Source organism: Terrapene carolina, unplaced genomic scaffold (genome assembly GCF_002925995.2).
Source record: "Terrapene carolina triunguis isolate 2854851 unplaced genomic scaffold, T_m_triunguis-2.0 Scaffold714, whole genome shotgun sequence".
NCBI lineage: Eukaryota > Metazoa > Chordata > Testudines > Emydidae > Terrapene > Terrapene triunguis.
The window spans coordinates 17,173,585-17,193,048 of NW_020665065.1; the positions used below are offsets into that span (position 1 = coordinate 17,173,585).

At 59.8% G+C, this 19,464-nt stretch overlaps 1 protein-coding gene across 1 annotated transcript in view; it reads left to right on the plus strand.

Annotated features, from left to right (window-relative positions):
- Window positions 1-19,208, plus strand: part of EPHA2 (EPH receptor A2) — a 31,439-nt gene extending 12,231 nt beyond the window's left edge. The window contains exons 4-17 of the mRNA XM_026660113.1: window positions 4,561-4,716; window positions 5,550-5,882; window positions 6,290-6,414; window positions 6,805-6,964; window positions 7,423-7,522; window positions 8,180-8,235; window positions 8,899-9,024; window positions 9,256-9,438; window positions 10,005-10,066; window positions 11,004-11,213; window positions 12,354-12,503; window positions 13,543-13,736; window positions 15,004-15,159; window positions 17,838-19,208. Of these exons, the coding sequence (XP_026515898.1) occupies window positions 4,561-4,716; window positions 5,550-5,882; window positions 6,290-6,414; window positions 6,805-6,964; window positions 7,423-7,522; window positions 8,180-8,235; window positions 8,899-9,024; window positions 9,256-9,438; window positions 10,005-10,066; window positions 11,004-11,213; window positions 12,354-12,503; window positions 13,543-13,736; window positions 15,004-15,159; window positions 17,838-17,943 (2,117 nt within the window). The 3' untranslated portion in view covers window positions 17,944-19,208. The remainder of the gene's footprint in view (window positions 1-4,560; window positions 4,717-5,549; window positions 5,883-6,289; window positions 6,415-6,804; window positions 6,965-7,422; window positions 7,523-8,179; window positions 8,236-8,898; window positions 9,025-9,255; window positions 9,439-10,004; window positions 10,067-11,003; window positions 11,214-12,353; window positions 12,504-13,542; window positions 13,737-15,003; window positions 15,160-17,837) is intronic.
- The last annotated feature ends 256 nt before the right edge of the window (window positions 19,209-19,464 follow it).

The window sequence follows — 19,464 nt, forward strand, 5'->3', positions numbered from 1 at the left end:
TGGCGTAGGCCCAGCGGGTCGCCATGGTGACAGCATCCTTGCTGCCCTCCAGTCCCCTCTGCCTCCAGCTGGTACATGAGGGGAGCGAGCGGCAGCTCCCGGGTGGGCTCCCTGGGGTGGGATGGGGCGGGCCACGGGAGCTGTCCTCAGCCAAGACCCAAACCGCCCCATGCTGACATCGGGTGGGGCTCTGCTCCCTTCCGCTCCTCCTCATTCTTTCTTCATCAGCTGCGCAAAGGGATATGCATAGTGCCCCCTTTCCGTTCCCCGGCCCGCTGAGAGAAGCTTTAGGGCAGGGCCCTGCGGTGCTCCCCCTGGCAATGCACATGCCTTCATTCATCCTGCCCCCCACGCCCCCGAGTCTGCGTGCCCCAGTGCCCTGGTAGCCAGGTGCCAGCTGCACAGCGAGGCCCAGCGGAGAGTGCCCGGGTGCCAAAGCACATGTGCAGAGTGTAGTTGCACTAGCATTCCCCAGGGCATGTCCCGTGCCAGGCCGGTGCCACCCGCTCGAGCCCCCGACCCTTTGGCATTGACAGATGTCTCCCCTCATCTCCTGGGCAGCATGGTGCCTGCTTCCCCCTCCCCCACGTTCTTGTTTGTCAGCCACACTCCATCCGTCTTCCTCTCATGCCTTGCTTGTGTCTTCCCCTCCCTCCCCCCAGCCCATCCGCCACCCCCCATCGTCCTGGGAAAACAAGACTTGCTAAGGGTTTGCACCCCCTCCCCAGTGCAGACACTAGCTCTCTATGCTGGCTGAATGGAGGCATTGTGTCTGCAGAAGTGTGTGTGTGTGTGTGGGGGGGGGACGGGACAGGGACCCCGCCTGCTGATGGTCTCCCTCATTAAGTCAGACGGCCCTTTGGGACTGTGACCCGTGCGGGCTGACGCCTCCCTTTGTCCCAGGCAGGCCCCGCTCTTCCCGCTGTCTCTGGCGGGGAGTCAGACGTGCTTAATTGACAGGCCCTGCAGTGGGTGTCCTTGGCCTTTTGGGGGTCCCCTGCTGCCTGGGGCGGAGGGAGTCCTAACTGCGAGGCCCAGGTGCGGCTCACAGAAATCCAGCACCCAGAGCGCGGCTGCCCCTTCGTTTGAGCCCAGTGGCGCAGCCTGCAGACACTCCAGGCCCCAGCGTGCAGTGCAGGATGGCTGCCCACCGGTGCAGCTCCGCCGGTATCACAGTGGAGCACTGCACGATAGAAGCTGGCGTCCCCCAGGCTGCCCCTTTGTTTGGCGGTGGGTGGAGCATTGCATGTTGGGACCTGTAATCTCTATGGGCCACACACACCCCTGTAGGAACGATGGCAGCTGGGTTCACTAGCGCTTTGCCTGTGAGCCCAGGAGGCTTTCAGATGGGCAGAGCGTGGGTGACCAGGAAGTAACAGTTCCACACAAATCTCACCCACCCTCCTAACCAACTCACAGCAGTTGCCTGGGGCTCTGGGTCCTGAGGAAGGACAGAATGTTATGGGGGCTACCCCAAAGGTTGGGTAGGACGGGCCCCAGCTGCTGTGGGACCACGAACCCTCAAGGAGCCTCAGTTCCTGGAGGCCCTCTATGGAAGCTGGACTTAAAATGGGGCGTCGTTTCTGGCATTGCGTGGCGAGTGTGAGGACGGTCTGTGTGCTTTGCACCCGTCACTGTCTGTCTGATTCTGCCCCCAGGCCCGTAGGGGCTGAGTGCCTGCGGCGTGCCCTGGGGGCAGGGAGGGAGGGACCGGCCAGTCGGTGCCACTGGCAGGGCCGCACATCCCGGCAGTGGCTCCCAACCTGACTGGCTTCCTCGCCCTCCGGGCAGGCCAGCGAGCACCTTGCTCCCCTGGCCACTTGCCACGTGCCTGTGAGCTGCCCCTGTGATCTCTCCCTGGTCGGATGGAGGCGCTTCCTGCCAAAGATGGGGGGCGGGGATGGAGAATGGAATTTGCCCTTTGTGCAGAGCGATTCTCTGACCTCCGGGAGCAGCGCTGGAGCCTGCTGGCCTCTGTGAAAGGGAGCCCAGCGAGCAGGAAACAAAGGAGTTTATCTCTAGGAATAAACACAGATATTCTTAGCCTCTCCTCCTGCTGCCAGAGTCCTCACCCCCCCTCCATGAAAGCTTCACCCCCTCCTTCCGTCCAGGGAACACAAGGAGGAGTCCGTACCCTGGGCAGCTCGCAGGGGTCTGAGCGAGTCAGACCCTGCATTCTGCATCTATGTGTCTGACTGTCTGTCTATCTGTAATCTGTCCCCATACACTCCCCCTATCTATCTATCTATCTATCTATCTATCTATCTATCTATCTATCATCAGTGTTTAATAGTTGGAAGTTAATTCCTATAAGTCTGATTGCTCCAGAGAGGCCCAGGGTCCCTCCTGCCCCCTCCCACTCCTCCCCTGCTGGGGGAAGGAAGCCATTCTCTGGGCACCAGTGCCCTATTGTTTCAAGGTGCAGCCAAAGCCACCAAGCAGGGCAAGCGGAGACCACACATGAAATCGGGGCAGCCTCGCTTTGGGAGAAGTGTTGTTTTTTTTCTTTAACAGCCCAGGAAAAGAGGCAGTAAGGAGGGAAAACTTTCCTAACATTAGGGCTGGAGGGGTACTTAGCTGCTGTGAGGGAAGGGGCTTGTGAACATCTACAACACCCCTTCCCCATAACCCTCCACTACTGCAGGCACAGCACCACTGGGCAGGCCCACAGGCCCCTTGTTTGCTTAGCTGCCTGCAGATGGGCGCTGGGGCCAGGGCCGTCTGACCATTTGGTCGAGATCTTTGTGTTTTTATTAAAGAAACACGACAATCGAGAGGGGGAATCAGTGCCCAGCGTCACTGCCCCGGGCAGAGCGGAGGAAAGGGCCTTCCTGAAAAGCCACGCCGCCGTGTGGCTTCCGAAACAGCTTCCTCTTCGGAACAGTGGAGGAAGCAACCCCCACAGCCTAGGGTGGGGTGAGGAGGCGGAAATTGGGTTCCTGTGGAAAACCCAGATCAGATGGGGAATGAGTCAGGCTCCCCCCCCACCCCTGCTACTCTCTTTGTTTAAAGATACCAAAGAAAAAAAACTAACTGAGTCTGCAAACAATCGGGGGGGCTTAGCCCTTTGTTGTCCGATGGGGCCCCATCACCTTGAGATAAGGCCTTGTCTACACAGTTCTTGTGACACTTTAACTGTATCTGTTTGGAACTGGTCTAGTTACAGCGGTACCACCCCCTTGTGTGCGTGGCCATAATGGTAGAAAGGTGCTGTAGCCTGGTATAGCTGTAGGGAAGGGGGGAAAGGCACACCAGTACAAGGCACCTCTGTGCTGGTACAACTGTGTGCACACGGGGGGTTGTACTGGTATAACCATAGTGGTAAAAAGTCACCCCTTCTAACTGGCAGGGTTAAAGCAGGATAAAATCAGTGTGTGGACGAGGACTGTGTTACCTCCCAAAACCGAGTGAAAATTAATTTGAGGCTCCATATCTGCCCCTGATTCCCCCTGGCCAATTTCTGTGGTTTGTCAGCCACATTCTCCTGCATTTCGATAAAGTTTTCTCATCCCTGTGGGAGGAAGGACTCTGAAGGGGAGTTCAGACAGACTGAGCCAGGGGCTTGTTCGCTGTAGCGTGATGATGATTGGTTGGCATTACGGTCAAGACCCCAAGCAGACAGTGGGGGCCCATCATGCTAGATTCTGTGCAAATGTGAAGATACTGCCCCGCCCCGAAGAGCCGACGGCCTAAGCGCTGTCCTCTCGCTGCATGTATCTGGGATCCGTTCCTACGCTGGGGGCTGCAGAGGGAGCGAGCTAAGCTCCTCGGGAGAGCGAGATCCTCACATCAGTCAGCGGCTGCTCATTCAGGTGGGCGCCCTGAGCAGTCCCCCGTCCCGGGCTTGGCTGCAGGACTGGAAGAGGGAAGTTTGAAGTGCCAGGTTGGGGGAGGAAGGTGCTGGTCTTGGATTGGAAACTCTGTCGGCCTGTCCCTTTAATAATACCGGAGGGGAGGCTGGGCAGGCACAGAGGGGGGATCTCCCCCGTCTGCCTTGTGGGAGCCGGAGCCGGGACTGAGGGGAGCAGGAGTTGAGGCTGCAGAGCTGCCCCTGGAGGGGGGAGGTTAGCACCGAAAGCTAAACCTACCCCAGGCCTCGGAAAGTCCAGCCCTGTCCCCCACCCCAACTGGTCTCCACGCTTACATCATGGCTGTCAGTTACTTTTAGAAAGGAAGCCCCCAACCCCGCCCCCGCCTGGAAACATACAACCCCATCCACATGCCTTGGGGGGCCAGCATTGGAGGCTGTGCAAATCCATGGTAGTGCCCCACAGTGCTTCCTTCCCCCTCACTGCAACACCCCCTCCCAGCGTCCTGGTTCTTAGGCTGTCTGAGGAGCTATCCCCGGGATCTGCAGACCCACTGGTCACCATCTCCTCTCGCAGCCCCTCCTGTGTCTCCTCCATCACTTTGCATCTCCTGCTTTCTCCTGGGTCGCAGGGGGTCAGGCCAGGCTCTGGGGAGGCTCCGCGGGAGCTGCTGCACGTTCAGGGCCGTGAATGGGTTTTACCCCCATGAGTGCCCCTGTTGCTTAACCTGTGCCCTGCTCTCCCCTCGCAGCCTGCCCTGCTGGGTCCTTCAAGCCGGACATCTCCGGTGATGCCTGCTCCAAGTGTCCCCCCCACACGCTCTCCTCTCCTGAAGGTTCCACCTCGTGCCCATGTGAGGAAGGCTATTTCCGGGCGGCAGAGGATCCAGTGTCTTTTCCCTGCACCCGTAAGTATGAGACCCTGCTGTGGTGACAAACCTCCGCTGTTCTCACCCACGTTCCCACCCCAGCTGCCCCCAGGACAGGTCAGAGCCTGCTCCATTTTCCTGACCTGTGATAGTAACCCTCTGCTCATCTAGAATAGTACTGACCCCTGAGGATCTCAGAGCGCTTTGTGAGCATTAGTGCTTTCAGCGTGGGAGGTGGGTAAGGGCTCCCCGGTGTTTTATAAGTGGGGAAACTGAGGCACAGAGCGGTCGAGTGACTTGCCCATTGTCACACAGTGAGCGAGTGGCAGAGTTGGGACTAGAACCCAGGAATCCTGCTTCCCAGTCCCCAGCTCTAAGAGCCAGACCGCCCGCCCCTCAACTCTCTCACGTAGCCCACATAAAGCTCCTCCCGCTCATCCTCAAGAGGCTGTGAATCGGCAGGCTGGGTATGAGACAGCCCAGTCTCGACCCCGGGTCACACCAGCCCAGTGAGCGCCACCCCTGAGAGCTGGGATGAACTCAGTCTCATCGCCCACCAGGGGAACACCCCAAATGACAGGAAGTCCCGCCCCTCATGCCCAGTGAAACGTCCCGCGCCTTTGAGGGCGGCACTTCCTGTAGTGACGTCATTCAAACAGGGAATATATTGGCGGGGGCAGCCACGGGGGATGGATCTGGCTGCTGTTCCCCGGGGCTGGGGATGGGGCATGTCGGTTGGGTCTCCCTCCTCCAGTTCCAGAAGCTCCAAGCTCGTCACTCCAGCGCTGGGAGCCATGTGCTCTCTTTACCCTGCCCCCAAAAGGAAATGCCCTTGGCACCATGACCCATGACCTTTCCCCTCCCCCATCCAGGTCCCCCTTCTGCCCCCCACAACGTCATGGCCGTCGGCTTGGGCGCCAAGGTGCAGCTGCGCTGGTCCCCGCCCCGCGACACGGGGGGCCGTAAGGACATCACCTACAGCATCACGTGTGAGCAGTGCTGGCCGGAGTCGGGGGAGTGTCGGCCCTGTGACAGCAGCATCCGCTACTCGGACCAGCCCCAGGGGCTGACCAGGACGTCTCTGACCGTCAGCGACCTGGAGCCGCATGTTAATTACACCTTCACCGTGGAGGCCAGGAACGGGGTGTCCGCCTATGGCCCCAGCCGCAGCTATGGCACTGCAAGCATCAGCGTCAACCAGACAGGTAAGGGGTGGTCGGTATATATAACTGGTGGGCTTGTATCAACATGCCTGTTACATTCGGTTTGCGGGGGGGGGGGGGTGATTTATATACAGATGACGGAGGTGCACTGGTTAATATGGGAAAGCCGTGAATGTCAGGTATGGGGTTTGATGGGGCTCAGCCGGCATCAGAGAAGGGGTTAGATGGGGTGTGGTAAAGCAGCTGAAGTCACCTGTGCAGCAGAGGAGACCATCCGCTGGTGAGTATGGCAAAGCAGACGCACTGCTGCGTAGTTAGATGTTTGGACCGGCCATGCCGGTGTATGGGCAGCTCTGTCTGGGCCCGGCATCCTTGCACCCGATGATTGAGGTGATGGCTTCACGCCTCCTAGCACCCACCTGACCGTCGCCTTCTTCTCCATTGGCCAGAGCCTCCCCGGGTGACATCGGTGAATTTGGACAGCCAGACTGAAACCAGCCTGAGCATCTCCTGGACCGTCCAGCCCCGGCAGCAGAGCCGCGTCTGGAAGTACGAAGTCACCTACAGCAAGAAGGTAGCGCTGGCCGTTCACTTTCCGAGCTAGTCACGCCCTCTGGGCTTGGAGGGAAGGGAGGGAAGGGAGAGGGAACCACAGCTTCCTAGTGGTTCTGCCCGTGGAGCCAGTTGGAAGGGCAGGGCCTGGCTTGGATGCACAAGCCACAGCATGAATCAAGCTGTTGGAGTGGCCTCCAGGAATACTCAGAGGGACATCAGGTCACTGCGGGGGCCTGGTAGTGAAGCCAGATTGTCCTCACTGGCTTGGCCTCAGCCACTGATCCTTGAGCCAGGCTGATGCTGTTACTGGCTCGCCCCTGTCCCGTCCCCGGCTGGGCTCTGGGGCGCTGCCTGGTCCCGCGAGGCTGCTGATCTTTGTGGTGGGGGTTGTGTGTTTTGCTTTCTGAAGATGGATGAGAACAGCTACTCGGTCCTGCGCTCCGAAGGGAACTCGGTGACCCTCTCCAAGCTCACACCGGGCACCAAGTACTTGGTGCGGGTCCAGGCCCTGACACAAGAAGGCCAGGGGGCCTACAGCATGGAGTATGAGTTTGAGACGCGTGCTGAGGGTGAGTATGTGAGGGAGGGGCAGTTCCCACTGTTACTACCACCATTTCCCAGCTGGGGAAACTGAGGCACGGGGAGGAGAAGTGACTTGCCCCTGGCCACGGAGCGAGTCAATGGCAGAGTCTATGGGAATAGAACTCAAGTGTCCTGTCTCTGAGTCCCCAGCTCTGATCACTTGCCACCCGTGGCTTCCAACTCTGCCTCTCCTTGCGCCCCACCTTCGAAACTTACCGACCCTCAGTGCAGGGCAGAGATCAGAATGAAGGGAGCCGAGAGCGACAGAGGGAGCGAGCGCTCTCTCTGCCTGGACGTTGCTAAATCTCAGGTGCCAAGGGACTCCCCACTACCACCCACCACCCTTGGAGAGGCCTGGGCAGAGCCCGGCCAGTAAGGAGCCATGCTGGGAATGTGTGGTTAGTTTCCCCGTGGCTTCCTTCACCGTCTTTCCTTCCTCCTGCAGGCTCCCAGAGCACGAACACGGCGGCCGCGGTCGGCGGCTCTATCACTGGGATCATTTTGATACTGGTCGTGGTAGCTGTCGCCCTCTACCTTCACCGAAGGTATTTGGATTCCCCCCCCCCCCCTTTGTCATTAGGGCGTCCATAGCCCAGGAGTGGCTGCCTGTCCCTTCCCCATTGGACCTCCCTTCCCTCACAGCCAATGCGCCCACTGGCCTGGAGGTGTGGAGGGGGCAGTATTGCAGGCAGCTAACCTGTGCCTTGCTGCCAGCCCAGGCGTCTGTTATCATGTGATTCCTGCTGCTGACCTGGCATTGGCTGCTGAGATGTACATGGGCCGGCTTGGGTCCAGCTTAGGCTGTGTAAGAGCAACCGAAATGTTTGCTTGAGGAACCGACCTCTTGCAACCCAGACACCATGGCAGGAGAGCCCGGATGTGAAACTGACCAGAGACAGAAGTGAAACAGACTAGTCTGTTTCCACTAGGCCCTCAGTCCCTTACTCACTGGTTACCCAGCCTGGGCGTCACTGGGGGCTTTGCCCAAGGAAGGACTGAGTGCAGGACCCCCCGGGATCTGTTCCCCCATATTAAGAGGCAAGGCGGGGGGCTGGATCGATCTGGGGAGTCTTTAGGACAGCAAAGAAGGATGTGGGGGAGATGAGCTTGTCTGGCATGTTCTCTCATGGGGAGGCTGCTGGCCATGTGATTCGGGATGCAGTGGGGAGCGTCTCCAGGCCTAACCCTCCTTGTTGTTGTAGGAGAAGGCGCTCACGGGCCCGTCAGTCGTCTGAGGACGTTTACTTCTCCAAGTCTGGTGAGTGAGAGACTCCAGCGGGAGCTGGGTCGGACAGGCGCCGGGGAGTCTGGCAGGGAGCATGTGCCCCTTAGAGACGAGTGTGGCAGATCCCAGCTCTGTGCTCAGCTGGGGCCGGGAGCATGGAGACAGGGCCCCTGTACCCCTGGAGGCAGGGACAGCGCTTCCCCCGCAAGGTGGTGCGCAGACCCAGCACAGTCCGTGTGTCTTTCCTCACCTGACCATGCAGGGGCTGGGCAGAATGTGACCCTACAAGCCCCGGCCCCCTGTGAGCGGCCTGCTGGCCCCACAGCCCGCTGCTGAAGAACGGCCCTAGCGTGGGTCCCCGGTGGTGGTTGTGCAGGGTGTAGCTCGGCTGCGGGGCCCTTGGAGCCCTGGGGCTACAGCCAAGCCCAGTGAGTGAACAGGAACCCGGAGTGTGACCCATAAATGTCTGTGCGGGCTCAAGGGTGACCCCGCCCCCCACGGCCAGCCTGATGTCGGCGGAGTCCCTGCCTGCAGCAGGGGGAGGAAACGGGTGTTGGGCTGAGCACGCCGGGGCAGCTGGGCTTCAAACGGCCATGTGTTGAACTGTACTTTCAGTAGGATGAGATCTCGCTGGGGTCCTGAGCCCCAACCTCATGCCTGCTTCCATGTGTTCCCCTCCCTCCCTCCGCCCCACAGAACAGCTGAAGCCCCTGAAGACCTACGTGGACCCCCACACCTACGAAGACCCCAACCAGGCGGTGCTGAAATTTACAACTGAGATTCACCCCTCGTGCATCACCCGGCAGAAGGTGATTGGTGCAGGTAGGTCGCTCCCTCTTCCTGCTGCGAGTGGCTGGTGCAGGTGGGGCCCGCCTTCCTCAAGCAGGCTGTGATTGGGGTAGGAGGGATACGGCCTCCTGGTGCAGCCAGTAGTTGAAGGGGTTTTCCATCCAGAGAAGAGACAGACGGGCCTTTGCATCGCACAGCGGTGGACATGCCCAGGTCTCCAGTACCCTCAGGAGGGTCACCCTCTTCCTCCTTTCCTCCTGCCAGGCGAGTTCGGGGAAGTTTACAAGGGGACACTGAAACACGGGAAGAAGGACATCCCGGTGGCAATCAAGACCTTGAAGGTTGGCTACACGGAGAAGCAGCGCATCGACTTCTTGAGCGAGGCCAGTATCATGGGCCAATTCTGCCACCACAACATCATCCGGCTGGAGGGCGTCGTCTCCAAGTGTAAGCATCCCCCCATCCCATAGGCCCCCCCCCCATGGTCCCTTCTCACCTGACAACCAGTTGTTTTTCCTGCCAAGAGCGCTGATTCAGCTGCAAAAATGGCAAGGTTTGTGCTGGGGGTGACTCAGGGAAAGTCGCTGTTCAAAAAATCCCCTCGCCCCTCACTGCAGGACTTTGACCAGGATCATTCCTACCGAAAGGTACCAGAATCCTGGGGTTACACCAGAACAACTGCTGGAAGCAGAATGTGGCGGCCGGCTTGGCAGGGCTTGGCTATAGACACACGGGAGTAGACCCCTCCCACAAGCGTGACCCTTTCCCAGTCATGTTCCCTGCCAGGTGCCCATCAGCGCAGATGACGCCCATGCTCGGCGGAATCTTGATCACCTTATCTGGGCTTGTTCCCCTGGGAGGCTGTTCCAGCCACCTCTCCGCCCCATGACCAGCACCCAGCTCCCCTTCCTGCTCTGCGTGCACAAACGCCCGCGGGCTGTCGCCAGGCGGTGCTGGGGTCTGGGGGAGGGAGCTCTCCCAGGACGTCTCGTGATTTACCCTTCTCTTTTCAGACAAACCGTTCATGATCATCACTGAGTACATGGAGAACGGAGCCCTGGACAAGTTCCTGCGGGTAGGTTCCTCGCTCATGAGCAGAGAGAGGAGAAGAACAATTCAGTCCTAGCCAGGCCCACCCATTTTTAAAGGGACGTTGTCAAGAACTGCAGGCCACGCCCTCGGATTTAGGTTTTGTCCAATAACAAGGAAGGGAATCGCCAAGATTTAAGACTCAGGGTGAACGTTATTTGCTTTTTCAGTTCAGCTGAAATAGTCGTAAGCATGTGGGAGGATGAGAGTCTATGGAACTCTCCCCTACAGCCTTTGCATCCCTGGCATCTCCGCCCTGGGCTAGTGCATCCCAGATGGGAAGGGAAACTGACGAAACGGGCCATGTCTGGAGCTGAGCAAAATGCAAAGTAAAGGAGCTGCATCAATGATGCAAAGTCCGTTGGGTTGTCAGAATGCTCCTGATCCGAACCATGTGAGCTGGAATACGAGGAAGGGAATTGGCTCTTTAAATGTCTCTTTTTTTTACCACGACTTTAATAAGAAAAAGAGCCGGACTGTCTAACCCAGTGTTCTTCAATATTTTTTGCTCAGCAACCCACAAACCACCATATCCCACAATCCTTTGCAGGTGCAGTGAAAGGACAGTCAAGCCCATAGATTTACATGCAGTGTCCTGTAGGGGAGTCAAGCCCATAACTCCTGGGGTTCCACATGGGTGTTAAAGATCTCCCAGCCCTTTCTTTGAGTTTGGATTTGTGCCAGTGTCCGCGTCCATGATTCACCCCCTCTGCCTCCACTGTTGTGCTGTGCACTGATGGGCAGCCACCCTCCACCCCAGAGGTGGCTGCATTTTGGCTGCATGGCATCGCTATAGTTTGTGGCATGCTCTGGGTTCAAGGAGCCATGTAAACTGTGAGATGGTGATAGGAGCACAGTGCATGCAGGGAAGGCGGTTGGCTTAACCCCTTACCATCCTGAGCACCTCTCTTCTCGTCACGCAGGAGAAGGACGGTGAGTTCTGCATGATCCAGCTGGTGGGCATGCTGCGGGGCATCGCCGCGGGCATGAAGTACCTGGCCAACATGAACTACGTGCACCGGGACCTGGCGGCCCGCAACATCCTCGTCAACAGCCAGCTGGTCTGCAAGGTGTCCGACTTCGGCCTGTCCCGCGTCCTGGAGGATGATCCGGAGGCCACGTACACCACCAGCGTAAGTGCTCGTCGGCTGCACTACCCTGCTCCCCTAGGGTCATCGGGTGTCTTCTGCGGTGGGGAGACTGAGTCCCCCTGCTATTCTGGGGCGGAAGGGCCCCAGCATCTCTGGGTACACAGCTCTGCCACTATCCATCCCTCAACCCCAGCCCGCAGCCCCTCCTGCTATTCCAGCCCTGTTCCCTGATTTAGGTCCTTTGATGCCCCTGTATCCCAAACTGCAGCCCCTCCTGCGCATCCAGTCTTCAGGCCCCCCAGCCAGCTCCCCTGACAACCTTAGGCTTGCAAGAGAGTGCGAGAGAGGGCGGGTAACACGAGATAGGATCCAAGGATTGGCAGCAGCAGTAAATCAGAACTCAAATGTCAGGGTCCCTCCGTGCAGGGGCAGACCAGTGGGGTTGACTATGGGACACGGGGGCACAAAGTGAGATTGGAGCCAGCACTGTCGTGGCAGATCCCGGTGTGACTGTCCCTGGTGCTAGCGGGAGTTTGGAGAACGCCCCCCTGCCCTTACACTGCTCCCCTTGGCCGAGAGGGGTTTGTTCTGTCTCTCCCAGGGAACAAGGCCCAGCTGGTGGACACGGGGGAATGCAGGTGACCCTGCCCCCGCCACCTCGGGGCGTGGGGCTGATCCTGTCCCCTTCTCGGGAGGGGGAAGGGAAGTAGAAGAGCCCCCACAATCACAATGGGAGCCCCCCCTCCCCCCCGCCCCGGAAATCTGCTCCATCAGCCACGGTGGGTGGACACACCCCTGGGCTGGGGGCAGCTGAGCTCTTTCCGGCTGGGAGGGGCTGCAGCCGTGGCCTGTGCCTGCCCCCCGTTGTTGGCGTAGGACCTACACTAAGTGGGCATGGTGGTTGGGGCTGATGGGATGTCAGAGAAATTCTCCCCCCACACACACACCCAGCAAGGAGCGTGGCCATGCTGAGAGCCCGCCCTGCTCCTCGAGCCTGAGCCCGGCTTGGTCTGGGCCCTGCTGGTGCCGCCCCCTGCGTAGCCCCCTCTGGGTCCAGCGAGCTCCGGCATGGCCAGTCGTGGGCGCAGGAGGCAGCCCCGGGGCCGCAGCCTCCCTCGGCATCAGCCAGGGACGGGGCAGGCAGGCAGCAGTGTCAATCCCTGGGCTGTGTGATTCTCGCAGGGCGGCAAGATCCCCATCCGCTGGACAGCCCCGGAAGCCATCTCCTACCGGAAGTTTACCTCGGCCAGCGACGTGTGGAGCTACGGCATCGTCATGTGGGAGGTGATGTCCTACGGCGAGCGGCCCTACTGGGAGCTCTCCAACCACGAGGTGAGTGCAGCCAGCAGAGCCGGCCTGCCTGTGTCTGAACGGCCCTGACGGGGATGGACTGCCGGGCTCCCCCCGGGAACGGCCGCTGCATGTCCCTAGAGTGGGGATCCGGCCCCACGCGCCGGCTATTCGCTGTGCCCGCTGCCCTGGCACTGACAACGCAACGGGCTCGTCTCAAAGGGGCCTGGGGGAAGGATAAAACAGTGTCTGTCTGTCCATGTCTCTCCACCATCCCTCACCCTTCTGGAAGGGCTTGGACATCCGAGAGGCCTAGGACGGGCTAGGCGCCAGACTCCAGCCTGGCTTGGTTGTGAAACGCTGCTCCGTCTGATGGCCCTTTGTGGCCCATGTGACATGCACTGTGGGGGGGGACACGTGTCCACAGGACAAAGCCCACCGCTGTGGCCGGCAATCTCAGTTGCGGGGCCAAGGAGCGAATGGGCCGTGAAGACCGAGCTCCTCTTTTGGGCCGGGGGGGGGGGGGAACAGGTTGCGGGGCAGCACGGGGGAAGCCTGCACTGCTGTGAGCCTGGCAGTGCCACAGTGCTGCCTCCTTGGGCATCTGGAGTGGGTGTGGTTAACATGGCAAGGGGCTGTCCTGAGCCCCCACGATGAGTAGCACGTGGCTCCCACTTACAGAGCAGAGCCCCCGGGCTGTACCATTGCTGCCAGCCTGGTGCACGCTCCGGGCACAGCCTGGGTTGCTCGGCGGGCGATGAACGAGGCACTCTGACCCCCCCCCGTGGGGCTCTCTGGGATGGTCTGACCTGCGTGTCCGTTCTCAAAGCAGGAGACAAGGAGACGCTCCCTGTCCAGCCAGGGATTTATGGGAGAGCTCCCCGCCCGCCTGCCCCACACGCCGTGGGTGGGCTCCGGGCAGCTCTCCGCAGCACCAGGCACACGCCGAGCCGGGAGGCCACCCCCTTGATTGCAAGGAATGGCCCAGAGCGAGCGGCGTTCGCCTTGCCAGCGCGTGGGAGGCGGGTGCCTCTGATCCTCAGGCCACGTCCCTCACCCTCCGGTCGCCTTCCCTCGGCAGGTCATGAAAGCCATCAACGAAGGCTTCCGGCTGCCCGCCCCCATGGACTGCCCCTCCGCCATCTACCAGCTGATGATGCAGTGCTGGCAGCAGGAGAGGAGCCGCCGGCCCAAGTTCAACGACATCGTCAGCATCCTCGACAAGCTCATCCGGGCCCCCGAGTCGCTCAAGACCTTGGCGGACTTCGACCCCCGGTAGGCAACTGGCCACCAGCCTTCTCCGCATGCCCCTGGTCCGGAGCCCACCCGCCGGGCCCTGGTTCCGGCTCAGCCAGGGATTCCTCTGGGTGGAGGGGGGGTTCGCTGGTCCGAGCCACCTCTGCTTCCTGATGACAAGACACTGAGTCGTGTGCAGCTGGTACCATCGAAGAAGGGCCTGACCAGGCAGCGCTGGCTATCGGGGAGGGTGTTTCTGCAGGGCCGTGGCCTGCAGAGGGTGGGCACCGCAACAGGAGCTGGGAAAGCAAGAGCGGGCTGGATGCAGTGTGCCAGCGTCCCCGAGTGCTGTGTGGCACCGGTAGGAGGCTGCTGCAGGGATGTGAAGCCCCGGGCTCCTCGGGGTCTGGGCATCCTCGCTGGGCATTCCAGGTGGTGCTAACGGGAGGGGCTGCCAGCTGGCTGGTGCCCGCGGGCAGGGCTTGGACCACATATAGGGGACGCAGGGCCAAACCCAGCCCTCGAGCCAACAGGGCCGCGCCAAGGCTGGACTTGGGGCAGGCCCATGGGGCAGCAGACGTGGTCGCGGGGAGCACAGACTGGCAGGGGCTGGAACCCTCCCACTGTAGCATGCAAGCAGGCAGCCAGGGCTCCCCCATGGCATCTCTCCCCCATTGCTCCCCCAGGGATCCCCTCGAAGCCGAGCCCCTGGGAAAGCTGTGAAGCGGCTGGGCCCAGCGAGCCCCCACCAAACTAACAATGAACAATAATTAAAAAGCATTTTGCACTGACCCAGCCCTTTACAGACACGATGCAATTAACCCTCCCAGCCGCCGGGGATTTGTTATCCCCATCTTCCTCTGACAGATGGGGAAACTGAGGCACGGCTCAAGCTCTTTATCCAAGGTCACCCAGCGAGCTGGTGGTGGTGCTGGGTTAGAACATCGGGGATCCTGGCTCCCGGCCCTGTGCTCAGTCCATTAGAGCGTGCCGTCCGCTCATAAGCCCTGGGATTTGATGCCTTTGAGATGAAAGGGAGGCGTGGCGGGGGGGGTGGAAGCATGCCTCTACCTTGGGAATGGGAGGTGTGACTCTCCCTGCAGAGGGGGTGCTGGGGGAAGGGATGTGCTTTACCCGTGTGGCTCGTGGAGGAAGGAGAAGTGACCTGTCAGGTACCTGCCCCCATGTCTTGCCCGCCTTGGTATAACTGCCCAGGGTGTTGGGCAGAGGAATCCACCCCTGCCCAGCTGCTGCCCTGCCCAGGGGAAACAGGATGCTAACATCTGGGGGCTTTGTGTCCTCGCAGGGTGTCCATCCGCCTGCCCAGCACCAGCGGCTCGGAGGGCCTTCCCTTCAGGACCGTCTCCGAGTGGCTGGACTCCATCAAGATGAACCAGTACACGGAGAACTTCCTGTCGGGCGGCTACAACGCCATCGAGAAAGTGGTGCAGATGAGCAACGAGTGAGTCACGCTCCCCCCTCCGCTGCCTTTGCCGCTCGCTGGCAGGCCCCGCCTCTGAGGGCTTCCAGGGCAGGGCCTGGGGCTGATCCGGGCACCCGTGCGGATCTGCTTGCTCACCACAGGCCCGGTCCTTCACTGGGGGCAGGCTCTGGCTCCGCGGGCGGATGCATGCACCAGCTTCCCAAATTGGCTGCTTAGTGTCTTGCCAGGGCAGAGCGGGTCCTGGGCATTCCAGCGCTGGTCAGGTTAGCTGGGCTGCAGCGGGCGCCTACCGCGAGCTGGATTGTCTCTGCCTGTGGCACTCGGAAAGGAGTCTGATCACTTCCTGGCTCTCAAAGCCCCGTCAGGCTGATCCTTGCCAGCCAGCGGGACTGGCCTGAGTCCTGGGTGTGGGGGAGAGAGCTCTGACCTGGGGGCAGCACTGGGCCTGGCCCCGGAGTCCCCCTTGGGCTGGTACGTAGGGCCTGATGCCCACTGAGCTGTTCTTCTTATCTCCAGGGCCGAGCTGTCCCTTTTCCCCTGGTGGTACCTCTGGTTCCCTGCCAGCGTCATTCTCCTGCCCTTGTCAACGACTGGCATTACCTCCCCCCGAGCCCTACCTGCTTTCTGCCCAAGGAGGGCAGGATCCCGTCAGCTGTCCCTGATCAGACAGCGGGGGCACGTGCTAGCTCCCCGCCCCCGGAGTTTCATCTTTCTCCAGCGCTCTCAGCTCCGGCTGGCCCCAGAAGAGGGAGGCCGGGCCCGGAGAGCTGAGCCCAGAGCTGCTGTGTGGCACTGCATGGCGCTAACCGCTGCCCCCTCCCCGCTCTGCGTCGCCCCCGTCCTGGCTGGGCCAGGCGCGGGTGAGGTACCAGGGGCCGAGGTGGGGGAATGGAGCCCCCCTTCGGGCTCTCTCTTTCCTTGGAGTTGGTGGTTTGGGCTCAGTTTTGCCCCTCTGCCTTCCCTGCTCCCAACCCCACAGCCTGAGGTCCTGAGTTCCTGGCAGAGCCGCGGGAAGCCGCGTCCCTCTCCGCACTGGGACCCTGCTCAGAGTCACCCAGAAGGGAGAAGCGCTGTAATCTCCCCCCTGCTCCCTCCCAGGCACTCTTGGAAGGAGGGGGGGCCCTCTTTTCCTTTCCTCCCCCCTCCAAATCCTCATCCCCCAGGAAATAACAACACCCCGAGCCCTGTAGGATAAATATAGCCTGTGTAAACAGCGGGGCTGGCTGGCTGCTGGACCAGGCTGGGAATGTTTTCTGTACGCCCCAGGGACGGGGATGGGGGGGAGCATCCGGGGATAGCTGCAGAACATCATGTTCCCTAAACAAAGCTGGCTCAGCTAGGCCCAAGGGGCGTCTCCTCTGCCGCCCAGCCCGGGGAGCCTTTGCCTGCAGCGTGCCTGCTCTAATTTGCAGAGGAGGCAGGGTGGCCTAGTGGCCAGGGCACTAGAGTGGCACTCAGAAGATCTGGGCTCTATTACCAATTCTGCCACCAGCCTGCTGGGCAAGGCCCCCCCCCCCCCCCCCCGGTGCCTCAGTTTCCATTTCTACCCTAAGCTGTTCAGGACAAGGGCTGAGTCTGGCGCTGGATTTCTGTTGGGGCCTCTCGGTGTTCCTGGGCTGCGGAGTTTGGCTATTTCCAAGGCTGGAAGGCAGACTAGCTGGCCTGTCCCTCTATGTCTGTAGGGAGGCAGCATTGTCTAGTGGCTAGAGCATAGCACTGGGCAGGGTGGGGGTTGGATCTGGTTCCTGGCTCCACCATGCCTGTGACCATTGGCAAAGCCACGCCCGCCCACCTGGGTTCCCCAATGAGGACAAAGCTTCCTTTGTGAAGGGCCTGGAGACATGCTGCGGAGCCGAACGAGACTAATTACCCTTGTTAATTCCCTGTGGAGGTGTGTGGAGCTGCCTGTTTTCTCCACTGGCCTTGCCCTAGCCCACAAGGTGGCTCAGCGATGTCTCAAGAGGTGCTGCCGATCTGAACACGCACCCTGTAATTAACTGGCTTTACAGGGAAACAAGGGAGAGGCTCATTAACAGACAGGCTGGCCTGCCCTCCCCTTATTGTTCAAGCACTGGGGCTGCCAAAAGGAAGCAGTGTCAGGACAGGGCATGAGAAAGATTCTCCAGGCTCCAGCTGGGAACATGGGGCCTCCCTCAGAGCTCACTGGAGCCTGGGAGTCTTTCCCTTGGCTTCACTAGCTTTGGAGCGGGCCATCGACAGTTGTCCTAAGGGAAGGATCAGGCTGGGTCGGGGAGGAAGGCGAAGACGAGAGAGGGACGGGGAAGAAGAAAGGGCAGGGGGAGATTGTGACGACACAGGGTGGGTGCCAGTCCTCAGTGGTGGTCACAAGAGGTGCAGGTGGCTCCTTGGTCCTGAAGCCAGTTCAACACCATCTGCTGCGTAGTTTAGGGCAGCCTCAAGGCTGCTCTCAGCTCTGCCAGGGGTGTAATGCACCAGACAGGGATGGCAGGGGCACAGCCGCACTCCAGCCCCGCCCCCTTTCCTTGGCCACGCCCCACACGCTCGGGCTGCTAGGCCAGCTTTCATGGCCGCTTGGTAAATGCGGGCTGAGTCCTTCTCCCCTTGTGTTCAAACCAGCTCGGCCCGGAAGGGCGGCCCTCGCCCGCACCTGGCATTCGTGCATCGTGGTAGCGGCTGGCCCTGCTGACATTCCCCTTTGCCTTTTTGTTCCCCAGTGACATTAAGAAAATCGGGGTGCGCCTGCCGGGTCACCAGAAACGCATCGCCTATAGCCTGCTGGGGCTGAAGGAGCAGGTGAGCATGGTTGGCATCCCGATCTGAGCAGGAGCCGGCCCCAGCCCAGGCAGCCTCGCCACCCGCGTGGAGAAGGAATCGCTGCGGGAGAGAAAGCGATACTCAGCGGCTGTGCAAACCGGGAAATACTTGAAGTGGAGAATTGAAGTGTGCTTGGCATCGTCCCCAACCAAGAGCCTCTGAGGTCACCGACCGACAGGATGGCAGTGCCCAGAGCGGAGTCAGCCAGTCTCTCATGCCATCTTGTACCAATTATACCTCCACAGCGGTTAGTTTTATTTATTGCTGATATGATGATGATTAGTATTGGGTGATCTCTTGCGTGCAACCGCTGCTGTGCGATGGTAGCTGGCTCCAGGGGGAGGCGCTAGACTGCAGCCTGTTCGGAAGGACCGCCCTCCTTGGCTTTGGCCGGGGCACCAGCTGCCATCCTTGGAAAGCGCTCCAGCTGCCTTGCGCACAGCCTCGTGGCCGGATGTCAGGCAGGTTCTGTGCTTGCAGAGGAGGGCCGTGGCGAACTCTTCCTCCGCCTGCTGCTTGCACAGGGCCGGCCAAAGCAGAGCGGGGCTCCTTCCGCTTGTCTTTCGTTCCCTGCTGTGCTGACCCTCTCCTGACTGGCAGGAGTATGTGGATTTTCCAGAACGGCCTCCATTTCTAAGCAGAGGGTAGGCCGGGACTTTGCTGTGACAAAGCAACATTGATTTTTCCTTTGCTCTTTATAAGAGGATGAAGATTTATAGTAAATAAAATGATTCAGTTTAAACTTCAAAACAACCAAGTTTCCAGGTGCAGGGTGACCCGAAGCCTGGCTCGATCTATTTCCTTTTGCCGGGCACTGAGACGCCGCTCCAGTGCGTTTGCTTTTTAAGCAACTGGCCGTGTCAAAAACCTTCTGCGAAGTAGTTTTTTTCTCCTGTCGGTGCCACAAGAGAAGGGCAGATGCCAGTGCCTTAAATTTGACATTCCTCTGGTAGCGAGCGGAGCGGCTTTGCAGATGACGGTTGATAGCTGTGCCCAAGGTCATGTAACCATTTTCCTTCTCTCTATTTATTCTTCCACTCCGCTCCCCACCCTGTGCGCCTTTGCGTTTCGCTAGACGCCCTTTGCTAGTCTGTCAGTGTTCACTTTTTTTTTAATGTAATTTATTATATTTTTTTATATTTATTGATGGAAATCAAAGGCCTTTTGCCTTCTCTCAAAATTGCTGTTAAGATTAAAACTGCCGACAGCCCAATGGAATTGAGTTTGCTCCTGGGTTCCAGGAAAATTTATTCTGCGATTTTAATAAAATGTGCGGGTTTTTTTTAAAATACGTTCCATTGCACGTGCACTCTTGTGTGGAGCAGGGAGCACGCAGGTTCACTTGATCGTTTGCACGACATTTGGAGAATCGACACGGTAATACACAGCCTCTAGATGCAATGCAGAGACCGTCCCTTCGTCAGCTGATTTATTAAAGCACGTGGCGTTCCCTTCAATGGGACTTAAATATTGGCTGACGTTAAGCATGTGTGTTAAGGGAGCTTTTCAAAGGCATAAACAGCAGCT